Source organism: Myxine glutinosa, chromosome 1 (genome assembly GCF_964187855.1).
Source record: "Myxine glutinosa chromosome 1, kmMyxGlut1.1, whole genome shotgun sequence".
Lineage (NCBI taxonomy): Eukaryota > Metazoa > Chordata > Myxini > Myxiniformes > Myxinidae > Myxine > Myxine glutinosa.
The window spans coordinates 92974308-92998728 of NC_136261.1; the positions used below are offsets into that span (position 1 = coordinate 92974308).

The following is a 24421-nucleotide window of genomic DNA, read 5'->3' on the forward strand; positions in this document are numbered from 1 at the left end:
CAATCATGTCTGCCTTGTTTTTGTCACGAGACAAAAAGTCGTCCTTTTTGCCTGCAAACTCTGTTTCTGCAGTGAAACTAACAATAGGGTGCAGGTTATTTCCTCGTCTCTGATGTGTGTTGTCTTTTATGGAGGGACCTTCACCATAGCCATCGAACACCACTGTCGCTTGTCCGTAATGTCTCACAGTGAAGTCTGCATAAGACTCAGCTATTGCATTATATGAGTCGCCTTTGTTCCACGGTAAACGATGGAGCAAAGAGCCACCATCAAGCACGTAACAATCTGTTTTGGGAATAGAGTTCATCACAGCCTCACTTGATAAGTCCGCAGCATGGTCTCGAATTGCCTGAGCAAGCTGAGGTTTGTCTGCTTTTCGAAGAACGTTCCTGGTCTCAAAGAGGGCTGGAGGGTAGGGGCTTAGTTCATACGTCAAAACCTCTTCAAGGGAAAGATCTCCTGACCTTGACACCAGAAGGAAACGCTGGAACAGAAGGGCAGGATCAATGGTACGATCAGGAGCAATCTTCACAGCAGAGATATTCCCAAGGGTTTTGGCTCTGTCTTTCCGCTTGAATTTGTAAGTAAATGCCGACTTTCCGATTATATCTTCAATGATCTTGTTTCCAACCGATTCAAAGTCATGTACATTCACATCTGGCCCAGCCACTATCCTGTTGACAATGTTTCTCAGAGTAGGATCAGATGTGAAGGGTGAGCAGGCTGCAAGCTTTATCCGAATTTTCTCGAGATCAGATGCATCTCTTTTGATGCGCGCCTCAGTTGAGTCTTTGTGTTGCGGACTTGTAGTATAGGTTAGGTTTGTGAAATCCTGCATCGCAATGTTGTACTCGGATGTTACAGGTGCAGATAAGGTCCAAAGGTTTCGCATGTCCTCGGTCATCCCACTGCCGCGAGTTAGACCACCAGTGCTCTTCAGAGACCTCATCAACGTTTGTTCGATGACAAGATCACTACTAAGCCCTGCCCAGCACTGATTGCTCCTACGAACAACTTGAAAACCATCACGGAACTTTCGATAAACGTCTGGGTGCTTTTCCTCCAGGTTGCTCATTTGCTGCAGGTAGTAATGAGCAGATCGCAGGTAATTGAAGTGCCCAGCTGCAGCAAAGACAGTTAGGCAATTGGACACTGCCTGCAAATGCATCAACCAAGACCCAGTACGATCCGCCTTGATCAACATTCTTGCCATGCCAACCATATGCTGATAATTCAGCCACAACTTGCTGGTCTTTGAGGTCTGAGCAAGTTCAGATTTCTTCTTCTCCGTTACTGTCTCGAGTTGGATCAAAACCTCAGAACAAGCAGCATCTCCTAGCCTCGTCTCTCCGCTAAGAAGGGAGGAGTACAATTCCTCGGCTTGATCCAGCAGTGTCTGAATCTCGGGATCGTCTTTGGCCATTTCCGTTATAAGCTGGCTATGTAGGCACTTGTCAACAAGAAGATGGCCCCGCAAAGCCCTCTGGACAGCTTTCCCTGTTATCATGTGCACAACTGCATTTTCTCCATAGACAGTCTCAAGTATGTTTTTGAGACCGGTCCCTTCCATGAGAGTTCCTATGGCCCCCAGCAAGTTCATAAGTGTATGGAAACACCCCAACATCAGAACAATGCCTTTCAGGTGACTACTTTGTGGCGCATCAATGATGATTTCGGTAGCCTTCCAATACAAGGGCTGGTCAAAAGTTACAATGGTGGGAAGGTTGTGCTTCATGGCAAGGTTGCAAACAAAGTCTAATGTAGACACAATGCACGATTTGTCTCCAGAGTACATATTGATCATAGGCAAGAATTTGACTGACGACTGCCCAGGGTGCTGGCTCCCGTGATGCAAGATATGCATCATCCCCTGCCAATTCGGTGTTGCTTCTTTGAAGCCGAGGGAGACTTCCCACAGAATATCGATCCTCTTGTCACAGTCAAGAAATCTCGGCAGGTCCTCGAAGACTACCTCATGACAAGCATGCCTTGCAAACCTGTACTCCAAGATAGGAATTTTTGTCTTGTTTTCAGTTTTCAGTTCTGAGATCTGTCTTCGCGGAATGAGATGGTTCGTCCGTTTTCCAGGGGTGACACAGGCAATTACACCCATTCCATGAAATGTCCCTTTGCCGTCAATAGTGATAACGTTATGATCAACATTATCAGCGGCAAAGAGGACAGACATCTCCAGCAAATCTACATCACCACCTAGGACATCAGGTTCCACACAATCCGCTGCATTTACGTATTTCAAATCTGATCACTTCTGTGTATGAGCAACAGAATCCCATTTCATGAAGAGTATCCACAATGAACTTCGAACGATACAGATGATGGATTTGCACAGCAAGTCCCATTTGTAGCGGTGCAATGACAGCTCGTGGGCGAACTGCCTGAATTATGGCATGACCAACTGCCGCAACCTTGCGTCTTGTGTCTTTCCCAACGAACAATGTTTCCAGTGCTGTCCGCAGACTAGTCGGAATGAACGATAGGGCTGAATCAAGTTTTAAATCATCACTACTTGGATACTGATTCGTCACGGTAGAAACCTGAGATTTTATATCACTTTTGATTAACCTAGCAGCAGTTTCAATAATAGCGCGTTTTTGGGACTCTTCATCGCCTTCCTGACACGTTTGCTTGTAGTATGATCTCAGAATCTGCGACGTTTGTTCTCTCATCGTAACAATATCGTCCACGCCTTCTCTTTCACCAAAAAAAATTGAGTCCTTAAAGCGTTCTTTAAGACGCTTTTTCAAACTGTAATTGTCATACGGTTCCGAATCAGGATTACAAAGATACCCTTTCATTATGAGGCTCAAAGATGTAACAGTTAGTTGTTCTTCACTGTTCAGTTCTAGGTAAGCACACATTTTCTGAAATGCTTCATACTTATCTTCATCTTTAGGATGACCACACTTTCTGCGCTTGGCTTCGGGGGCTTTCTGGAACTCTAAAGGCACAGACTTGAAGGACCGGAAATTTCCACTACACGAATGATGATAAAGTCCGTCTGCTGCATGTAAATCTCGTAAATAGTATTCAATCCGACCCTTTACAGTATGTCCCCAATCATCTGAACGGGATTCACAGACCTCCACAATTGTCTCCACAAATTTGTCAGTCCGTACCCAGCTAAAGTGTCCCTTGTCCAAATCAATTGTACATCCACAGAATACGCAATCCTTTTCACTGTCAAAACCTCCACTTGATTGTCTTGTGGTTCTCTTTGGTGGCACAGAACCACTACTTTTCTTTGCAACATGGCTTTTAATGTTTTTATCATTTATGTACTGTTGACGACAGCTTTTATGCACTTTAGTACTGGCTTCAACTACAAGATCGTCCTTCCGCTTTACACTGGCTTCATTTATTCCCTTCGCCCCCTTCCACTGAATTGCAACCCAGTTATCACTGGAATCCTCGATCTCCTCCTTGCAGATTGGACAAAAAGCTTGACTGGCTGTGCTTGCACTCATTGTTGAATCATGTCTGAAAAAGAGAAAGATGAGAATTAGTTATTCAGTTAGATCCAATTTGACACATTCTTCAGGTCAATATATGGAAAATGCCCCCTCAACCTGTTAGATAATGGCCCACTTTCATTTTTAATGGTCTTAATGTGTTCCTTGCCCCCAAAAACCTAGGGATAGACACCAAGATCATCAAATTTGAGTTGATAGTTACATAGTTATGATCATTAAGAGGTTTCGGCGGCCATCTTGGACGCCATCTTGAAAAAAACACTTTTCCGGGGGTCCTACTTTGGTAAACTTTTAGTATGTTATAAAGTACACTAAACCCTACCAGAATCAGTTGAGAAACCTTTTGTAGCAATTTTTTGGGGGTTGAGGGGGTATTTTTCATATATCGACCTTACTATACATACATTCATACATACAGTGATGGCCAAAATTATTGACACCCTTGCACATTTTTCAAATAATTCACCATTTCTTCCACAAAATTGCTGAAATTAAAAAATCTCTTGGTACCCACGTTTGTATTTCTTTGGTTTGCAGTGGAACAAAACAAAAAAAATCCGAAAAAAATACTAAATCTTAGCTTATTCCACACAGAAATCCTAAAATGGCCCAGACTGTATCATTGGCACCTTTTAGAAGTTGTTAGAAATAATTAAATTTCGAGCAGGTGATTCTCCTTTACTTTGGAATTGAACTCAACTGTGGTGAGATGCAGGTGTTTGCAATATAAAAATCACTCGTTCAAACAGTTTGAATAGAGAAAAGAAGTCATTCTGCTGTTTTGTGTCACTGTGTGTAACACAATGAGCATGGAGAAAAGAAACAAAGATTTGTCTGAGGAGGTCAGACACAAGATTGTAGCCAAGCATGGACAATCTCAAGGCCACAAGTCCATCTCCAGACACTTTGATGTTCCTGTGTTCACCGTGCACTGTTATCAGGAAGTTTAAGGCCCATGGCACTGCAGCCAACCTTCCTGGATGTGGCCGCACAAGTAAACTTGATTGTAGATTGCAGCGAAGGATTGTTCGAATGGTGGAGAAAGCACCTCGATCAACTGCCAAACATATTCAAGCGACCTTCAGACACAAGGCACGACAGTTTCAACTCGCACCATCTGTCGCCAACTCAATGAAAGAGGGTTCTATGGTAGGAGACCCAGGAGGATCCCACTGCTGAGACTGTGTATCTAAATGTATGTATGTATGTGTATATATAAAGTGCATTCAGAAAGTATTCAGACCCCTTCACTTTTTTCACATTTTGTTATATTGCAGTCTTATGCTGAAATCGTTTAAATTCATTTTTTCCCTCATCAATCTACACTCAATACCCCATAATGACAAAGAGAAAACAGGATTTTAGAAAGTTTTGCAAATTTATTAAAAAGAAAATCTGAAATATCACATTGACATAAATATTCAGACCCTTTGCTATGACACTTGAAATTTAGCTCAGGTGCCTTCCATTTCTCTTGATCATCTTTGAGATGTTTCTACACCTTGATGGGAGTCCACCTGTGGTAAATTCAATTGATTGGACATGATTTGTAAAGGCACACACCTGTCTACATAAGGTCTCACAGCTGACAATGCATATCAGAGCAAAAACCAAGCCATGAGGTCAAAGGAACTGCCTGCAGAGCTCAGAGACAGGATTGTGTCAAGGCACAGATCTGGGGAAGCCTACAAAAAAAATTCTGCTGCATTGAAGGTTCTCAAGAGTACAGTGGCCTCCATAATTCTTAAATGGAAGAAATTTGGAACAACCAGGACTCTTCCGAGAGCTGGCCGCCCGGCCAAACTGTGCATTCGTGGGAGAAGGGCCTTGGTAAGAGAGGTGACCAACAACCCAATGGTCACTCTGGCTGAGCTCCAGAGATCCTGTGTGGAGATGGGAGAAACTTCCAGAAGGACAACCATCACTGCAACACTCCACCAATCTGGGCTTTATGGTAGAGGGGCCAGACGGAAGCTTCTCCTCAGTGAAAGACACATGAAAGCCCACAGAATCTTGTTTCTCACAGTCTGAGAGTCCTTTAGGTGCTTTTTTGCAAACTGCAAATGTTTGTTTATTTGTCTGCCCACACTAATCTCCTGAACGGTGAAAGATAAGAGGAAACCTCTACAACAAAAAATGTCGGGACGGTCCCCGGGAAGGTTATAGGCTAGGTGAGGTGGTGAGGCCGGTCGAGGCCGCTTCGGCCAGGCTGGGTCCATTTCGCAATGAATCTTCTTCTTCTTTAAAAATTCTCTTGAAGTACAACTTGTGCACTTAATAGGAATATCTGACTGATTGCAACACATGCTTTCAAAATTCTCTCTCGCGGAGCCCGACAGAAGAAAGAACAAGGAATCGTTGAGCACAAACTGATACTGGGCTCACGTCAGACCCATGTACAGGAGATTAAATTCATTCAAAAAGACCCCAGGCAACGCGGGTGCATTCAGCTGGTATATATATATATATATATATATATATATATATATATATATATATATATATATATATATATATATATATATCTGTAAGAAATAGTAGAAACTCCAAAGTACGAGCAGGGCGTCTCATTTGTATTGAATAAATAATCGTTAGATTAAATAAGACGCGGACGTAGCTTCAGGACGTCGATCTTTAATTGTCGACAAGCTTTCGACCAACAAAGGTCTTCTTCTGAGTCAGCCCCAAGTTCAACGGAAGTCAACTTCCGTTGCTCCCTGACTTCCGTTGAACTTGGGGCCGACTCAGAAGAAGACCTTTGTTGGTCGAAAGCTTGTCGACAATTAAAGATCGACGTCCTGAAGCTACGTCCGCGTCTTATTTAATCTAACGATTATATATGTATATATATATATATATATATATGTATATATGTATATATTGTTGCGAATATGGAATTTGGCCTCCATATCCGCTTGTAAATATTCCCCTATTTCTCCAATACTCCCCAACTTTCCCCAATCCCCCATTCCCTAGTCCCATTGCATGTAAATAACAATCAGTAGAGCCGACCTTCCCCTTATTCCCCCATTAAATGTCGTGCCCAGGTCCACCGCACCACACGTAGACAACTTTCGGACATCTTCCTAGTTATTCTTATTCTATGTCAGTTAAGGCCTCGTTTCCATTAATTATGACTCTTCGTTGCACCAGAATGTGATTATATGGCATCAGTAGTGAGTTTAGGACCTTTCCCATACCTCCTCCCATCTTCTTCCCCAAACAACAACAATAACAACAACTACAACAACAATTACAACAACAACAGAGGGGATGGCGGCGGAGCGGGGGAGGATGCGTCCTCACACCGGCTCGATTAGCTCCAGACCATTCGCTCCACGGGGTTACCCCGAAGGGGCTGGCTGTCAGCTCCTCGTCGGGGGCGGAGCCAGTAACCCCCCCCGCACGCACCCAATGAGAAGCAACGTGCCGATTCCACGAGGCGGAGCTAACGAGCCGAGGGCGTGTGACTCCCCGCCGGATATACGCGGCCACGCGCCGGATGTGACGTGAGATTCGCCCCCAGCTGGAGAAAGACGGACCTGCGAGCGCTGAAACAGATGCGCCTCAGCTTGGAGACTGGAGAGAGAAGCCACCGCCACCCCCAGCGCGACGATACCTCCCCGCATCTCTGGACCGGACCGAGTCGATTCTGCCTTGAGCCAAGAGTGCACCTTGAGCCATCGCTACCTGCCTTTCCTTGCCATCAATCCCCGTGTGAGTCAGCATTTTGTCCCGTGTGTCTGTCGTCTGTCCGGGGTTAATATAAGAGTGTGTCTAAGTGCCTGTCTTCCTGTAATATACCTCTAGCCCCTGTAATCTAACCTTTTCCGCCTTAATATAACCTCCTCCGGAGGTCTTGAGAACTGAACCCCTGGTGTCGTATTGTGTGATTGTAATCCAGCCGGGTGTCTTCTTTTTCTTATTGAGCCAGCGTAGCGCGACTTCGTCAACGTCGAGTATAGTCGGGTAATTTGTGCGGACACGACGGCCATTCCGCTCGGCCCACCTTAACATCAAAGTCGTGTCTGTAACAATTGGTGTCGAGGAGTGGAATTCGAACCCGGGACTAAATTTATTAGGCCCAAATTTTGGGAGGGAAAATCGATTCGGAGCGCGTACTGCGCTCGACGAAATTATAACGAAAAAAAAAAATTGGATTTGTTTTACGAAACTCGAATTTTGCAAGTCGCGCTATGGCGGATCAAGACAGCTGGGGTCCGGTAAAGGAGAGTGAGGTAGGGTCGATCCAGGACCAAAATGAGGGACAGGAGGAGAGCGAAGCAGTGAGGGCGGCAGGTTCGCAAAATAGCGCCGTCACGCACGAAGAAGCGGGCGCGCAAAATGGCGCCTCGCTGGTCACCGTGCCCGCGACCGAAGTAGCGCCGCTGGGAAGATTGGAACTTTTTTTTATACAAATGACGGCCCTTATGGAAAAGAATAGTGAGCGATTGGAAAACCAAATGGGGGTAATGGGGAACCGGATGGATGCTCAGAGTGAGCAATTGGGGGTAATGAGGGACGAAGCGAGGGCTCGGAGTGAGCAATTGGGGGTAATGAGGGACGAAGCGAGGGGTACCGGTGAGAAGTTAGACAATAATTTTGAGGAGTTAGACAAGAAAATTGGGAAGTTAGACAATAATTTTGAGGGGTTAGACAACGGGATAAAAGAGGTGAAACATGGGTTAACGGGGGTAGAAAATAGAATGGCTGCCCAGGAGAATCAGATAGAGGGAGTGAAAAATGGGTTAGAGGGGTTAGAAAACAGTATGGAAGGCAAATTGAGGGACATGAGGGACCAAGCGGAAAGGGAAGTTAACCAAATGGGGCAGCAGATAGAGGGGGTCAGAATGGGGGTAGAAGCCAAACTGGATGCTCACAGGGAGGAAATGGAGCAGATGAGGGTGGCATCTGGGCAGGAGATGCAAGTGATGGGAGAAGAGATCAGAAGAGGAGTGAGTGAGGAGGTCGGAGGAGTGCGCGAGGAGGTGAGGCACTGTAAGGAGCACATGGAGAAGGAGGTGAGAAAGGGGACTGTAAAGTTACAAGGGGGCATAGAGGACCTGACGCAGGAGGTGGAGCAGCTGACGGTGGGACAGACGGAGTTAGTGGAGCAGGTTCAAAGGAACACTGCGGTATTAGGAGGTTTAAAGGCGACACAGAAAGAACTAAAAGATGACTTGGTAGCGACGAAGAGGGAATGTCAGATGGTACGTGAGGGACTGACAACGAGGCTGGACGAGGTGATAGAGGTAATGGAGACGAAGGACCGGCAGGTGAGGACGCACCTGGAAACGGTCAAGGTAGCCTTAGAGGATGAGCTTGAGGAGACGTACCGGGGAATAAAAGAGGTGAGGCACAAATTAGAAGAAGTGGAAGAAGGGGTGAGCGAAATTAAGAAGCGACGGAGAGGGGATAACAAAGAGATAAAAGAGGAGATAAAAGAATTGGTCCAAAGTCTGTGTTTGGATCGTGATGTGCTCGTTAACCGGATGAGGGATTCGCAGGTGATGGAGGAGAAGCGAAGAGGAAGAGGACCCGGTGTAAGTGGTGACCAATATGGTCGTGCGTATGATGCGCCAGGTGATTTAATAAGCTTGGGGGTCGAGATAGACCCGGGTGTTCGTGAAAGGCCGTTGGTGAAGTGTGCGACAGGTCTGGTGTGCGAAAATGGAGGTGTGCAAGAAAGTCCGACTCTGGGGTGTGTGAGGAAAAAGTGCGTGCCAAGGAGTGAGTGTGCTGGCGAGAGTGAGTCGGTCGTAGCGCGTGTGCGAGGGAGCACATGGAAGCGTGGTGTGGTGAGTGTTACAGAGGGTGTGACGGGAGAGTGTGCGCAGGAGTGTGCGCGAGAAAGGTGTGTGACGGACAGGTGCATGAGGAAAGAGTGCGCTGTCAGAAGTAAGGAAGAGTGTCCACCTGTGGGGAGTGTTACAGAGGGTGTGACGGGAGAGTGTGCGCGAGGAAGGTGTGTGACGGACAGGTGCATGAGGAAAGAGTGTGCTGTCAAGAGTAAGGGTGAGTGCGCTGTCAGGAATGGAGGTGAAAGTAGTGAGAGTGACATGGAGCGTGAGTTAGTTGTGACAGGTGAGCGAGGATGTACACCTGGGATGGAAGGATGCACACCTGGAATGGTAGAGCGTGAGTGGGAATGCACGCTGGAGTTGGTGGTGAGGCACGTGGTTGGGTGTGCGAATGAGAGCACACCTGTGATTGTCACAGAGGAGGTGACCGAGGAGGGGGCGCGAAGAGGTGTATTGGTGAGGTGTGCTACCAACGAGTGTGTGCCAAAGTGTTCGGTGGTCAGGTGTGTGACCAAGGCGGTGAGTGGAATGGGTGTACCTGGGTGTGTAAGGAACGGTACGAGGGGCATGGAAACGGCTGGATGTGTGAGCAAGGAACGGGCTGCGGGATGTAAGCATGCAGGTGAAGCATCGACGTTAGACGGGGTAGAGTTTAGAACGACTTATAGCCGAGTCGGGCCCTCGGTGCGTGCTGGGCCTCGCTTTGAACGGCCGCGTCCGTGCTCCACTAGGCGGAGCGGGCAGCCCGATAGAAAGGGTCGTCATGGCGACCACTTTTTGGTGAGGCATTCCGGCAGGCCGAGATCGAGCCATGGGATGGCTCCGTGCCGAGATGGTGCGTGGGATCTCGGCCCGGGTAAACCTCCTTCCCTGCACCGAATGCGGGATGCATCCAGCCGCTGGCACAAAACAACCAGCATCCATTGCTTGGCTTTACGAAGCCGGGCTTTGGACAGGGATTGGCGCACCGAGAGGTATTAGTGAGTCGACTGGGTGATGAGGTTAGTGTTTTGGACCCAAAATTAGAGAAAAACAAAATTTGATGATTGGCAAGGGATTGGCAGTAGTGATTGGCAGATGATGGGCAGTGATTGGCAAATTTTTAATTTGTTGAAATTTGATGTGCAAAATTGGTAGTGAGAGACCCCCGATGTGGTGGGATGGCAAATCCACCATCCCTCACAGGTGGGGGCAAAGGAGCAATAGTTTATGGGGTGTATGGCAGTGAAAACTAGCCCGGGTGGGTTAGGTTATATTGTAGGGATCTAGAAAGATGACATTAGGTAACGTTAAGTTTAGTTAGTGACTGATACCTGTAGTGGGGACGCAGGTAGATTAGTATGGATGATAATGACGTGGGAGCGCAATAGTTTAAAGGGACGACTGGGAAGCGCAAGTTTCAGAAGGGAGTAGTTAGCTGAGATGATGCTGTGTGTGTGAGGATTGAACAGGTGAGAATTGAACAGGTGTGATTGCACAGGTGTGCAATTGTACAGGTGTGATTGCACAGGTGTGCAACTGGACAGGTGTGTGGAGCAGTGTGTGAGTAGTGAGTGTGTGGATCAGCGCGAATGCGCTTGGGGAGAGAAGGGTGCAGGTGGCACCAGGTGTGAGAGCACAGGTGTGCAGGTACAGGTGTGTGGAGAGAGTTGGAGTAAGTGGTACGGAGTGGTGCGAAGGTGTGGATGGGGGAAGAGTGGACCCCTTTCACGAGTACCCGGGGCGGGTAGTGTAAGTGTTAGGTAGAGGGTGCAGGTAAATTGTGGTTGGATATTGGCATTTGTGGTGCGGTTGCAGAATGGTGTTGTGAATGGGTGCATTAGTGTTGTGGAAATGGCTGGGCGTGTAGCCTGTTAGTGTGTGTAGTTGGTTGGGCACTCCACCACTGTGAGGATGTCGGCCAGGTGAGGCCGCAGGTGGGCTCTGGGAGCCGGTAGTTGTGAGTGGGTGCCTGAGGATCCCGGGTGTGGATCGGGCAGCCCAGTGCCAGAGAGGGCACGGAGTGGGGAGAGAGCCAGAGGGCCTTCCCCTGGTAGTTAGGTTAGGGTAAGGAGCAGGTAAGCTCGGAGGCAACTGCAGTGGTGGAGGTGTGCAGGTGGGTAGACCCACTGGGAGAGGTACACGTCGCAGCCCAGAAATTGTACGAGGGCACCGGGAGATGAATCGGGGGAGTGAGACCCCAAATTGAAAAGCACCACAGTTTGGCCAATGGGAATTGGTTTTTAGAACCCATAGTGTAAGAGGGCCAATGGTTTGGCCGGAGAAAGACCCCGGGTAGTGTAAAGTTGTTAAAGTCATTTAGGAGATAGTTAGGATTGATGAACCTGTCGCACCATACGCAGCCACTTACCTGTGGTGATGATGATGACTCCACACCTGTGTTTTCTTTGTTTTGTTGCAGGAGATGAATCGCTGTGTGGATTTGTGAGACGCATCACGACGTGGATGAGACATTGGGGTGATTCCATCTCTCCCTCCCTAGGAGGGACTGATGATGAATTGGTAATGGCAAATTATGATGTTGAGTTGGAGATGGCAAATTTTGATGAGAGTTGAAAATGGCAAATTTGATTGGTTAGGAGGGAGAGAAGACGAATTTGGTTTATGGGAGGAACGGGGAAGACAGTAGGGATGTTTGTTGATTTGTAAAGTAGATGTTTATGGGTAGTGTTGTGTTTTGTGGATACAGTAAGGGGTAAGGGAGGGGCCATGTAGGTTACCTGGTGGGGGGGGGGGGCGTACGATAGGAACGTACCTGTCTCACCTGGTTCCCATGTGCCCCCAGTGTGCATTACCTTATATTGCGTGCACTTTTGCGCCCTTACCACCTTACTCACTTGTCTGCTTCTTTTGTCTCCCACCTCCGAGGATCTGGCTTTGGGGTAGAGAGAGAGGAAAGAGAGGTGCTGGCTGCGCAGTTGTGGGCCTGCACTTTCGCTGTTTGCTGCCGGGATCGATACACCATATGGACCGCAATGTTTGTGGCCACCCACAATGGACCGCAGTTCGTTTGCGGCCAAGCACCACCCGGGGATGGACCTATGGGTCAACGTGGCACCTATGCCATAAAGGTGAACCACTGTTAACTAACACCAAGTGCACCACAAGAAGAGCAAGAGACACCTGCAGGGTTAGGGGTTGTCGAATTTATTTTTATTCCAATGAACAATGGTGACTGCACCGATTGGTGGTGGGGTGGTGCTGTTGATGCTCGGGAAGGGTGCTCTGCACGTTATTAAAGGCCGTCGGCCACAGAGCACTCGTGGGTTGGTGTATCGATGTTGGCAAGCGCGCTCTCTCTATGCATAACATCTGCATGTGTTCCTCCAAAAACAGGTCCTGGATCGTAGTGTAAATAGCAGCGTAGTCGTGTAAATAATGCTCCCTACCGGCTGTATGTGTAGTTTGCGAATTCTTTCCGGATTCGGTTATCCTGTGGGTGTGTTTCTGTGAGGAGAAGGGTGCAACGTCGCAGGGGGACATATTTACTCATTTGTGAATATCTGTAAAACTGTCGCACTCAGGGTAGAGTTAATAGTAGAGGGAACTACATTGCGTGCCACACTAAAGTAGGTAAAAATTTATCGGGTCGGGACGCCCCGAGGGTAGAGAAGGGTGCAATGTTGCGAATATGGAATTTGGCCTCCATATCCGCTTGTAAATATTCCCCTATTTCTCCAATACTCCCCAACTTTCCCCAATCCCCCATTCCCTAGTCCCATTGCATGTAAATAACAATCAGTAGAGCCGACCTTCCCCTTATTCCCCCATTAAATGTCGTGCCCAGGTCCACCGCACCACACGTAGACAACTTTCGGACATCTTCCTAGTTATTCTTATTCTATGTCAGTTAAGGCCTCGTTTCCATTAATTATGACTCTTCGTTGCACCAGAATGTGATTATATGGCATCAGTAGTGAGTTTAGGACCTTTCCCATACCTCCTCCCATCTTCTTCCCCAAACAACAACAATAACAACAACTACAACAACAATTACAACAACAACAGAGGGGATGGCGGCGGAGCGGGGGAGGATGCGTCCTCACACCGGCTCGATTAGCTCCAGACCATGCGCTCCACGGGGTTACCCCGAAGGGGCTGGCTGTCAGCTCCTCGTCGGGGGCGGAGCCAGTAACCCCCCCCGCACGCACCCAATGAGAAGCAACGTGCCGATTCCACGAGGCGGAGCTAACGAGCCGAGGGCGTGTGACTCCCCGCCGGATATACGCGGCCACGCGCCGGATGTGACGTGAGATTCGCCCCCAGCTGGAGAAAGACGGACCTGCGAGCGCTGAAACAGATGCGCCTCAGCTTGGAGACTGGAGAGAGAAGCCACCGCCACCCCCAGCGCGACGATACCTCCCCGCATCTCTGGACCGGACCGAGTCGATTCTGCCTTGAGCCAAGAGTGCACCTTGAGCCATCGCTACCTGCCTTTCCTTGCCATCAATCCCCGTGTGAGTCAGCATTTTGTCCCGTGTGTCTGTCGTCTGTCCGGGGTTAATATAAGAGTGTGTCTAAGTGCCTGTCTTCCTGTAATATACCTCTAGCCCCTGTAATCTAACCTTTTCCGCCTTAATATAACCTCCTCCGGAGGTCTTGAGAACTGAACCCCTGGTGTCGTATTGTGTGATTGTAATCCAGCCGGGTGTCTTCTTTTTCTTATTGAGCCAGCGTAGCGCGACTTCGTCAACGTCGAGTATAGTCGGGTAATTTGTGCGGACACGACGGCCATTCCGCTCGGCCCACCTTAACATCAAAGTCGTGTCTGTAACAATATGTATATATGTATTTATGTATTTATGTATATATGTATATATGTATATATGTATATATGTATATATATATATATATATTTTTTTTTTTTTTTTTTTTTTTGCGGATCTCCAACGTCGGCCTTCCCCTTACCAAGGGGGGATTAATCCCCTTGTCATTTTACAAGCCGACGCGATCCGGGGCTATTACGTCCACCCTATTCAGCGCTGACCGGAAGGTAGGTCGAATTGGTCCTATTACCTAAGTACCAGCGCCTTCCGGGAAGCAAGGAAATAACCCCACCTGAACCACGATTTCAGTGGACTTGCCGAGCGAAAGCGAGCCGCGATTCGGGCCGTTAACGGGAACTAACCCGATTCGAGCGGTTCCTGATCGTGCCACGCTTACCCAATGGAGAAACCACTAAGACGGTCGATTTAAGAGGAAAACAGGAAGAACAAGGAATTTATTACACACTTTGTATAAAGAAGAGGAAGAAGAAGCAGAAATGTACAGTGAAGAGGAAGAAGCAGATACACAGGGCAGCCTTATACAGTCTTATACGTATCCCCTGGACACGGGCCCGTTCACACTCGGTGACACTCTCAGACTCACTCACACGGGGTTTGTAGATGGTCAGGCGATGGTCCCAAGGATTTCGTTCACAGCTCGCTCCGGTCCCCGACTCGTACCGTGGAGGCGATGGTAGACGGCAGGCAAGATCTTCGCGTGTCGGTGGCATGGATCGGACAATTACATCGGGGAAAGGTAGGCTGGCTAACGGTTACGTTGTGGCTCACGGCCGCGTATGTAATAGAAGGACCGGCGCTTGATATGCGCTCCCCGTAAGCCCACAGCCAAATTCCCACCGAGCCCTTGCAATCGATCAGGATAGCGCGTCTTTCACAATAGTTCACAGTGGCGCTTTCCCCAGCGAGTCCTTGTAACCAACAATGCAATGCGCTCCAACCAAGTCCTTGTAACCAACAACACAATGCGCTCCAACCAAGTCCTCAAGTCTTAGTCTTTGCCACTGCCGTATGCACGCAAGTCCTCTCGAAGGGCTTTGCGCGCTGGGTTATATTGCGCCGCTTCAGCCAAACCTCTCGAATCTCTAGCCACACCCTTACCACACCCTATCAGGCCATCTCACCCGAGCCCTGGTTGGTTGTTGGGGTCTTACCGGCCACACCCCCGACCTCGTGCTCCGCCCCCTTTTCGGGCCTTACCTCGTGGCATTTGGGCTGGTTCGAGCGAAAACCCAAGGGCAGCGAACGCTACTGGCAAGCAAGGTGCAACAACTGTGAGCATCCTAATGCGAGGGGCAATGGGGTGCAGACTGGATGGAGTGCAATGGTGTCGATTGGAGGGAGGGCTGCAGAATGAACGGGGCCTACTCTTATTTGTTTTACACAACGCAGATGATAACTATTGGAAATGGCCTTCTCTCACATATACTAAGAAATAACTAATGTTCTAAGGTGACCTACGTGTTGCATGTGGCCTAACTATGGGGTGCAACCTTTAACCTTTAATGATGTTACCTGTGTGGGTTCTCAAAACCGCAGCAATATATATATATATATGGCACTGCAGACACTATATATATACACAAATAATTAAGTTAAGCACCCCTACACAAAGAATTAAGTTAAGCACCCCCTAATCCTGTCCTGAACCTGAACCCCCTCGAGCACGTTTGGGACATGTTGGGACGACAAATTGCGAAGATGGTCCCTCCAATAGCCAATCTGGATGAATTGGAACGTGCATTACATCGGGAATGGAACAACCTGCCACAGCAACGCATACGACGGCTTACAGGGTCTATGAGACGTAGGGTTGAGTCAGTGATCCGATCACGTGGGTCCTACACACGTTATTGACGCAAAGATCGCTAGAGGTCTTCTCAGAACAATGACTGTACGTTAGAAAACATAAACGTCATCCACACTGTCCGTGATGGACCTATAGCTCCATACTTAAATTGAGGTGAAAATATGCCTAAAATTCCCAAAAAATTTCACCTTAAATTATTCAGAATAAAATATTGAAAACGGCATGATTGTTATGTTTTTATGTGACCATAATATCACTTCTCCAGAAAATATAGCAATATCATGGGTATATTACACTGTTTTGACGACAACAAACTTGTAATGTGCGAGGTTGTAAAAAAACGGGGGGGGGGTGCTTAACTTAATTCTTTGTGTATATATAGACCGTGGGTGGGTTGGTAATTATGCAGCACAGGAATGCTTGTAGAAATGTAAGCAAGGTTGTGCATTACATTTGATTCTGTGTAATTTCAATTATGCATGCATGGGTGCGCAGACTGGCAGACTGTGCTGTGCATCGTCCTCGGGGGAGTTCTACTCTTCGTGCTGTTAGGCATTTGTTGCTGTCAATGTTGTCCACATTGCTGCTGTTGCTATGTGAGCTGTCCATGCTGCCCAGAGCGTTGCTGCTGCCCACGAGAATGTAAGTGGCCATTCAAACTGTTGGATGGTACTCCCAGAGAGTCTTTTTCATTTTTTTTTCATGCCCCCTTATCCATGAGATTATTTAATTAAACATTGATTACCATATTTGCTTCAATTGCAAACTTGCCTTCCCCACCTTCCCTCAGTGTATACGGCCAGCAAGTACGCCAAATCGCAGGGCCAATGGTACAACAACACGCTCCCTCTGAACTCCATTCCACCAGTCGGATCTTATCCACTGCCTAGATCCTATCCACCCTCTATTACACCTCTCATACGCCTCGACTCCATAACTGCATCTGAATCAGGTAAATGGAGACAGAGTTAATCAAAAGAAAGACCAAATACTGCATTGGAGTCACCAGAAGGAACCTGAATAAGCAAAGATGGAGTCACCAGAATGAATATGGATAGGATTCAGGTTTCAGTTGCTATTCCTCTACCCTCACACCAATCCAATTATAGCTGTCTTACCTGATGGCAATACAAAGAATTGCTACGACGTATTTGTCGAATTGTTTGATTTATGTGCTTCAGCAAATGGCCAACGAATCGCTGCCGCTGACCCCTCGATGCTACGTCTGCTTCAACATACGGAACAGGAACTGGCCAACTTTAACCCAAGGGCTCCTCTTCGCCAGCCTGCCGGTCAGTCCTTATTGCTTTGCTTTTACATTGGTCTTATTCTTCTTCTGTCTGCAGCAGAAGGCTGTCATGGCATCATTGGTTGAGTGCATGTCTGTGCTGCTCATGCAATGACCTCTGTAGGTAAGGGCAGGAATGTCGCTACTAGTCTCATTAACTTGTCTGTCTCCAGCTAACGTGGTTTTCCTTTGTTGTCGTGTGTATTTGTGATTTGAACCGCACCTTTGCTTGCAAAAGGCTGATGAGTGTCATTGCAGAGGTGTCATTCTGAAATCCCCCTTATACTTCCTAATTACAGCTGCAGGAAGTGATACCAGCTTTGGGTACAACAACTATCGGGCATCAAGAACCAGACAAAATCGGAGGCCTCGATCTCGCAGCCCGCAAACAAGGTGTGTTGTTTCTTGTTACAAAACCCTGAAGGTTATTTTTTTCAATCAATCGGCACCAGCAGGCAAGTGTTCTTCAAACTTGGGCTTATTTCAAAAGTAAACTAGAACGGCGCTTGGAACAGCGCACACCACTCTCTGCCAGGCTGAACAGTTTATGGCTTCTATCCCACTGATAGGCCGGATCTGGATCTGGACCTGAACCAAAATCTAATCGGCTTGTTCTCGTCATCTACACAACTCATCCACCAAGTTGTCATAATCCGCCCACAGGTTTTTGAAATACCATGCTATACATATCGTTTTTGGCCGCGTCTCTCAATGCTGAAGAATCACTTTGAAAATTGAAAGCCTCATATCCGGATCTTCAACAAAATGGAATCAAGTTTCTCTGAATCCGTCCCTAACTTTGAGTTATCCTGCACAGCCAGACAGACGTGGGTGAAAACACAAATACACAAACCAACAGGGCACCCTGGTGATCTGTCTACACTGGTTGAAGATTAACTTCAACATTTAAAGTTGTTGCCCTTTTAGAATAAACATCTCACCTCAGCAAACGTTACATAGTCATACGTAATAAACAATAAGCTCCATATCAGATATTCGGTTTACGAGCATTCACCCCACCCTGTGCCAATACACCGATTAAGAAGAAGAAGAACCACCTTCAAAGGCCATTTTTCCCCGCAGAACAGGGGTTGGCCTTTTTGGGGCACCGTTGGCCTTTTCCCCTTTTAGAAGCAATGTTTTACGGCTGGATGCCCTTCCTGCCGCCAACCCTGTTAGTCGCCTTTTTGCGACACAAAGGGAATTACCAGTGAACCGGTACTCAATTTGCCGACCTCGGAAGGAATGACAGGCTGAGTAAACCCCCCTGGTGTTCATTCAGCGATCGACCGGGTTTCAAACCCAGGATCCGAGGATCCCAATCCGGCACCCTAACCGCTAAGCCAACACCAGGCTCTGCCAATACACCATTAACAGCCATAAATAATTTCTGATCTTGCTTTGGTATAAATCTGCATGCTTTTGGTACTTATGGATCTTTGAGGTGTTGAATTATTTTGGTATAAGCTGACATGCAGGAAAATTAATAAGTTAATTTAATTTTTTTTCGTATCTGTGCAGGCCAGGTAGTTCCAGTCACAGGTCACACAGTTCTCGGCAAGGTCGGAGGTTGGGATCTTGGGATGACCCACGTGATCCAATTTGGGGTCAAAGGTCTCGGCGGAATGTAAACCAGATGGCGTTACCCAGCTATGACCAAGCAGTGTCAAGCACTCATCAGTGTGATGAAAAGCGGCGAGTTCTACGTCAGGTCAGAGGTCATAACCTTACAGCAACGTTTTTCCTCTCACTCTCATTGTACCTTTTATCCTCTTCATAACCATGCCTCTAATTAGTTATGAAACTATGATTGCTTCAACACTAAGAATTTTAATAATTGTGTCTGCAGCTGACTGATTTTGACCGAGCCAGCATATCTGTGTAACAGCCGCCTCCTGATGCAAGATCAAATGAAATGTCACCGTGGGTGGTGTTCTCGTCATGCTTCATCTGTTGCACAAAAAGCACCAGAATCGGAGAACTTCCCTTTTCATGAGCTCTACTTTACTGTTATAAATAGTTTTGCCATGTGATTATATCGGTTTGACAGTTAGTTGTTAGGACTGTTTTAATTGCAACTTTTTTTTTCTTTTTCCAATGATGTATATAAATGTGTGTTCTTCTTTTGTATGCAGCACGTGGCTGTGGTGTAGCATCATGGACTGAGGGTGCGGCAGTGCCGCTGATGCAATACCCTCTGTAGGTTATGTAAGGCGGGGATTTGTAATTGGTTCATGGTGTTGGCGATAGCTCACCTAATCTTCATGAAGGACACTGTGGGATATTTAATGCCCACAAACTAATGCTGGCAGATGGGATGCCCAGTTTAACGTCCATCTGAGGGATGGCACACTCATTGATGAATCGCCCTGCCTGTGAAACACCGGAATGACAGTTTATAGCTGGGTCGGGATTGAAACCCAGACGAGACAGCTTAGAGGCGTGTGTGTGTACCTGAGCTGCCACCTCCATTAACATGAGTAATTCATCGAATATTTTATTTGTGTCCATTACAAGTTAAACAAGAAAGAGCAATCAGATTGCAGACCCTCGTCAGGATGTTTTCAGTGGTTTTTAAGGCTGTGTTAAAAACAAATATGGCGGCCAAACCACGTGACCTATGACGTCATAATCTTTTTTTCTCCACCAATTTATCCCGAGATGACGCACAATAAATTTCATCTCGATAGGATGAAGTTTTGTTCTTGTCGAATTATGATGTCATAATGGAGGCACCTATGACATCATCATTAACATATTTTATTCCCCATGGAGAGTTCTTTACAATGAGCCGTCTTAAGTTTTTCTATGCGGTGCTTTCGGAGATATAGAGGTGCAAAGTTTTTCGGTTTTTCCAAGATGGCGCCCATACCACGTGACCTATGATGTCATATGAATGAATGAATGAATGATCGTTTTAAGGCCATTTTCCCCGTGAGAGAGGGGGTTAGCCTTGCGGGCCCCATGGCAATCATGGCTCCCTGTTTGAGGCAATGTTTTTATGGGCGGATGCCCTTCCTGACGCCATATGTCATAGTTATCATGAAAAAATTATACCGGTGGAGATGCACCTGTGGTGAAAATTTCCTGTCAATCGGACCAACAGTTTCAGAGAAAATCATATTTATTCTGTGCGGACAAACAGACAAACAAACACAGACAAACGGACACAAATGCAATACCCTCTCCTCCTACGAGGGTAATGATCCAACAATTATTTGTTAGTTGGGTTTATTTTATTGCAGGTATTGCAGTTACAACCTAATTGGTGTTAAGATTGGTGGTGGTGGTTTGTGCAAGAACAGAGTTCAGTTGAATATATATACAGCCATGGCCAAAAATATTGGCACCCATGCACTTTTTTTCAAATAATTCACCATTTCTTCCAGAAAATTGTTGAAATTAAAAAAATGTCTTCATATCCACAAATGTATTTCTTTGGTTTGCAGCAGAACAAAAGAAAAAAAGCTGAAAAAAGTACTAAATCTTAGCTTATTCCACACAGAAATCCGCAAATGGCCTGGACAATATTATTGGCACCTTTTAGAAGTTGTTATAAATAATTAGATTTCAAGCAGGTGATTCTCCTTTACCTTGGAATTTAACTCACCTGTGGTGAGTTGCAGGTGCCCGCAATATAAAAAGCACTCATTCAACCAGTTTGAACAGAGAAAAGGAGTCATTCTGCTGTTTTGTGTCACTGTGTGTACCGCAATGAGCATGGATAAAAGAAAGAAAACCAGAGAATTGTCTGAGGTCAGACACAAGATTGCAGCCAAGCATGGACAATCAAGGCTACAAGTCCATCTCCAGAGACCTTGATGTTCCTGCGTCCAGCGTACGCAATGTTATCAGGACGTTTAACGCCCATGGCACTGTAGCCAACCTCCCTAGACGTGGCCGCAAGAAAAAGCTTGATCGAAGATTGCAGCGAAGAATTGTTCGAATGATGGAGAAAGCACCTCGATGAACTGCCAAACAGATTCAAGCTGACCTTCAGACACAAGGTACGACAATTTCAACTCCCACCATCCATCACCAACTCAAAGAAAGGGGTTATATGGTTGGAGATCTAGGAGGACCCCACTGCTGAGAAAGCCCGACTGGAGTTTTCCAAAACACTCCTGCACAAGCCAAAATCCTTCTGGGAGAATGTCCCGTGGACAGATGAGACCAAATTAGAGCTTTATGGTAAAGCACATCATCTCTATGTTTGCAGAAAACAAAATGAAGCCTTCAAAGAAAAGAACACCTTCCCTACAGTCAAACATGGAGGAGGTTCAGTGATGTTTTGGGGTTGCTGTCCTGCCTCTGGCACTGGGTGCCTTGAATGTGCGCATGGCATCATGAAATCAGGAGATTACCAAAGCATTTTGGAGCGCAATGTTCAACCCAGTGTCAGAAAGTTGGGTCTCTGTCGAAGGTCATGGGTCTTGCAGCAGGACAATGACCCCAAACACACTTCAAAAAGCACCCAGGAATGGTTCAAGACAAAACACTGGACTGTTCTGAAGGGGCCAGCAATGAGTCCAGATCTAAATACCATTGAACATCTGTGGGGAGATCTGAAAACAGCAGTTGGGAGAAGGCACCCTTCAAATCTGGGAGAACTGGAGCAATTTGCACAAGAAGAGTGGGCCAAACTGCCAGTAGAGAGGTGTAGGAAGCTCATTCATGGATATAGGAAGCGCTTGACTGCAGTTATTTTGTCCAAAGGTTGTGCTCCCAAATATGAATCTAGGGTGTCAATAATTTTGTCAAGGCCATTTCTTTTTATTTTCTGATTTGAAAGGATATATTAAGTTCTGAATCAAAAACAAAGGTTCTGTGATATTAACAGTGAAATAAAGAATTGTGGAGACAAAATACTTTCGTCAATTTCAACTTATTTTTAGAGAAAATTGTGAGTTATTTGAAAAAAGTGCAAGGACGCCAATATTTTTGGTCACGACTGTATTTGCAGTGCGAACGAAAATGTTAATGGGAATTTTTCAATATTTGTGTAGTATGTTGGGTGAGTCAACTAACTGTTTTCACTAAACAAAAGTAAAACTTTTGTACACTAGTTAAGGCTTTAGAGGCCCTTGTAGATACTGTACCTTGTGATAAACAAGATCATATTGATGGAAGGGAAACCAGCACACATGGCTCAAAGCTCTTCATTTTGACATTGGTACACCAATCGAGTGTGTACCGATCCATTTAATTAATTCCACCCCCCCAACCCCACCCTCCCCCAACCCCACCCCCACCCCTGTGAAACTGTGATAGTTATAATGCTTTGCTAAAATGGATGTAAACTCATCTTACGGATCATTTTTTGGTATGTAGATAGTACAAGTGCAATTTATTTTCTCCATTGTCGAAGACTTATGGAAGAGCTTGACCAATTCCTGTATTTTGAGCCCATTGGGCAAAGTCGTATACACGAGAAGCTTGTGGAACTCGAGTCGGCCGGAACTGCCTTCAACTGTGTGTAGCACTACTTTGCACATGCGTGATTTATTTAGATGAATTGCTGCAAACCAATTTACGATCAATGAGAACTCAAAAGTGAAGCAAACATTTGTTTAATATGATGAGGGCTTTATTTGTGATAAATTAGTTTTTGATAACCAGCAATTTTTGATAACCAATGCTGTGAAGAGTTGAAATAAAATATTGACTTTGCATTACTTTGTTTTTCATGTTGTTGTGGTTGTGGAAAGACCCTGGGTGTTTCACTCAACACATAAGGGATCCCTCGAAGATATTTCCGTAGTAATTTGGTTTAGTTAGGTTCCTTTTTCCTCGTATCAGTGGACAGGAATGTGTGTGCGTTTGTATAGCAGGTTCGATCTCCTGTTGTAATGTTCCCCTTTCTAAAATACCTCTCCATCAATCCCTTCCAATCCCTCTTAAACCTCTTTCCCCGCACTTTCCCACAGTGCAACCATGCACACATCGCATTACATCAACGCCAGTTCAGCAAAGCAAACCGTTGCATTGGAGGTTGCCCTCTTTCAGAAGGATATTAGGCTGGCATCTGCAAACATTCACTGGACCACCTTAAAGACCCCATAGTGAACAAGGAGAAAAAGACAAAGTCATAGCCTCCATGGTTTTTGTAATTATGCTGTATGGAGTAAAAGGCCCTCAGTCGGCCATCTTTGGTCGGATGACAAAACAAAATCTTCTGCATACGTATACCCAGGTAATGCCAAGTTTGAAGAAAATCGGTCTATGCATGTCCGATAAATGTTTGGGGGCACGTTTAAGTAACATAATGGCCACCAGTCGGCAATCTTGGATCTGATCTCGAAACAAAATGACGTGTATACATAAGCCATCATTCTTTATTTGTGTGCCAAGTTTGAACAAGATCGGTAAATGCTTGCCCAAGAAATGGTTGAGGACATTTTCAATATTGGGGTTTTTTTTTTTTACAACTAAAGTGGCCGCCCGTCTACCAATTCACCATCTTTGAACAGATCGCAAAATAAAGTGAGGTGCACGTGCATGCCATCGTGTGCAGTGCTTGTGCCAAGTTTGAACAAAATCGGCCTTTGCATGTTCAAGAAATGGTCTGAGCATGTATAATTAACAAAATGGCCACCTTGCCACCAATCGGCAATCTTGGATGTGATCTCGAAATAAAATGATGTGTATATGTAAGCCATCATTCATTATTAGTGTGTCAAGTTTGAACAACATCGTTAAATGCATGTCCGAGAAATGGTTGCGGACGGACGAGACCCAATCTATAAGCAGTTTCAGACCAAGTCCAACAGGGGCTAATAGCATATGGGCACCTGTCCAGGATGCCTGGTGTTGGTTTAACGGTTAAGGTGGCAGGCTTAAGATCTTAGGGTCGTGCCATCGAAATAACACCAGGTGTGTTGACTCAGCCTATCATCCTTCCGAGGTCAGAAACATGAGTACCAGCTTACTGGGGTAGCTATTTGAGTATCCTGCGTCGGAGTGGCGACCCGTCCAGGATTGTACCCCTTAGGAATGAAACTGCCTCGGCAGCCCCATACACCTCACAGCATGAAAGGCATGGTTGTTATTACCTGTTCTGTGGTTGGTTTAGTTAGGGAAATGTTCATGACTTGTTGGCACCCTGCTTCACTCAAAATGAGTGTAGGAGTGGGTGGGTGTCCACACGCACACACACACTACGATTCCACATCATCGGGCATCTCTTGCTATTAATCTCAGTAAACTTAATAATTGCTTCATTCACAAACTGCACAAGTTAACCAGAA

At 46.3% G+C, this 24421-nt stretch overlaps 1 protein-coding gene across 2 annotated transcripts in view; it reads left to right on the plus strand.

The window, feature by feature from the left end:
• The window catches only part of LOC137412847 (immunoglobulin-like domain-containing receptor 1), a 102996-nt gene extending 80150 nt beyond the window's left edge, over positions 1–22846 (plus strand). For both annotated transcript variants that reach the window (XM_068098175.2, XM_068098176.2), the window contains 6 exons: positions 16382–16528; positions 16677–16838; positions 17068–17178; positions 17474–17567; positions 18696–18885; positions 19024–22846. In XM_068098175.2, the coding sequence (XP_067954276.2) occupies positions 16382–16528; positions 16677–16838; positions 17068–17178; positions 17474–17567; positions 18696–18885; positions 19024–19059 (740 nt within the window). In that variant the 3' untranslated portion in view covers positions 19060–22846. The remainder of the gene's footprint in view (positions 1–16381; positions 16529–16676; positions 16839–17067; positions 17179–17473; positions 17568–18695; positions 18886–19023) is intronic.
• The last annotated feature ends 1575 nt before the right edge of the window (positions 22847–24421 follow it).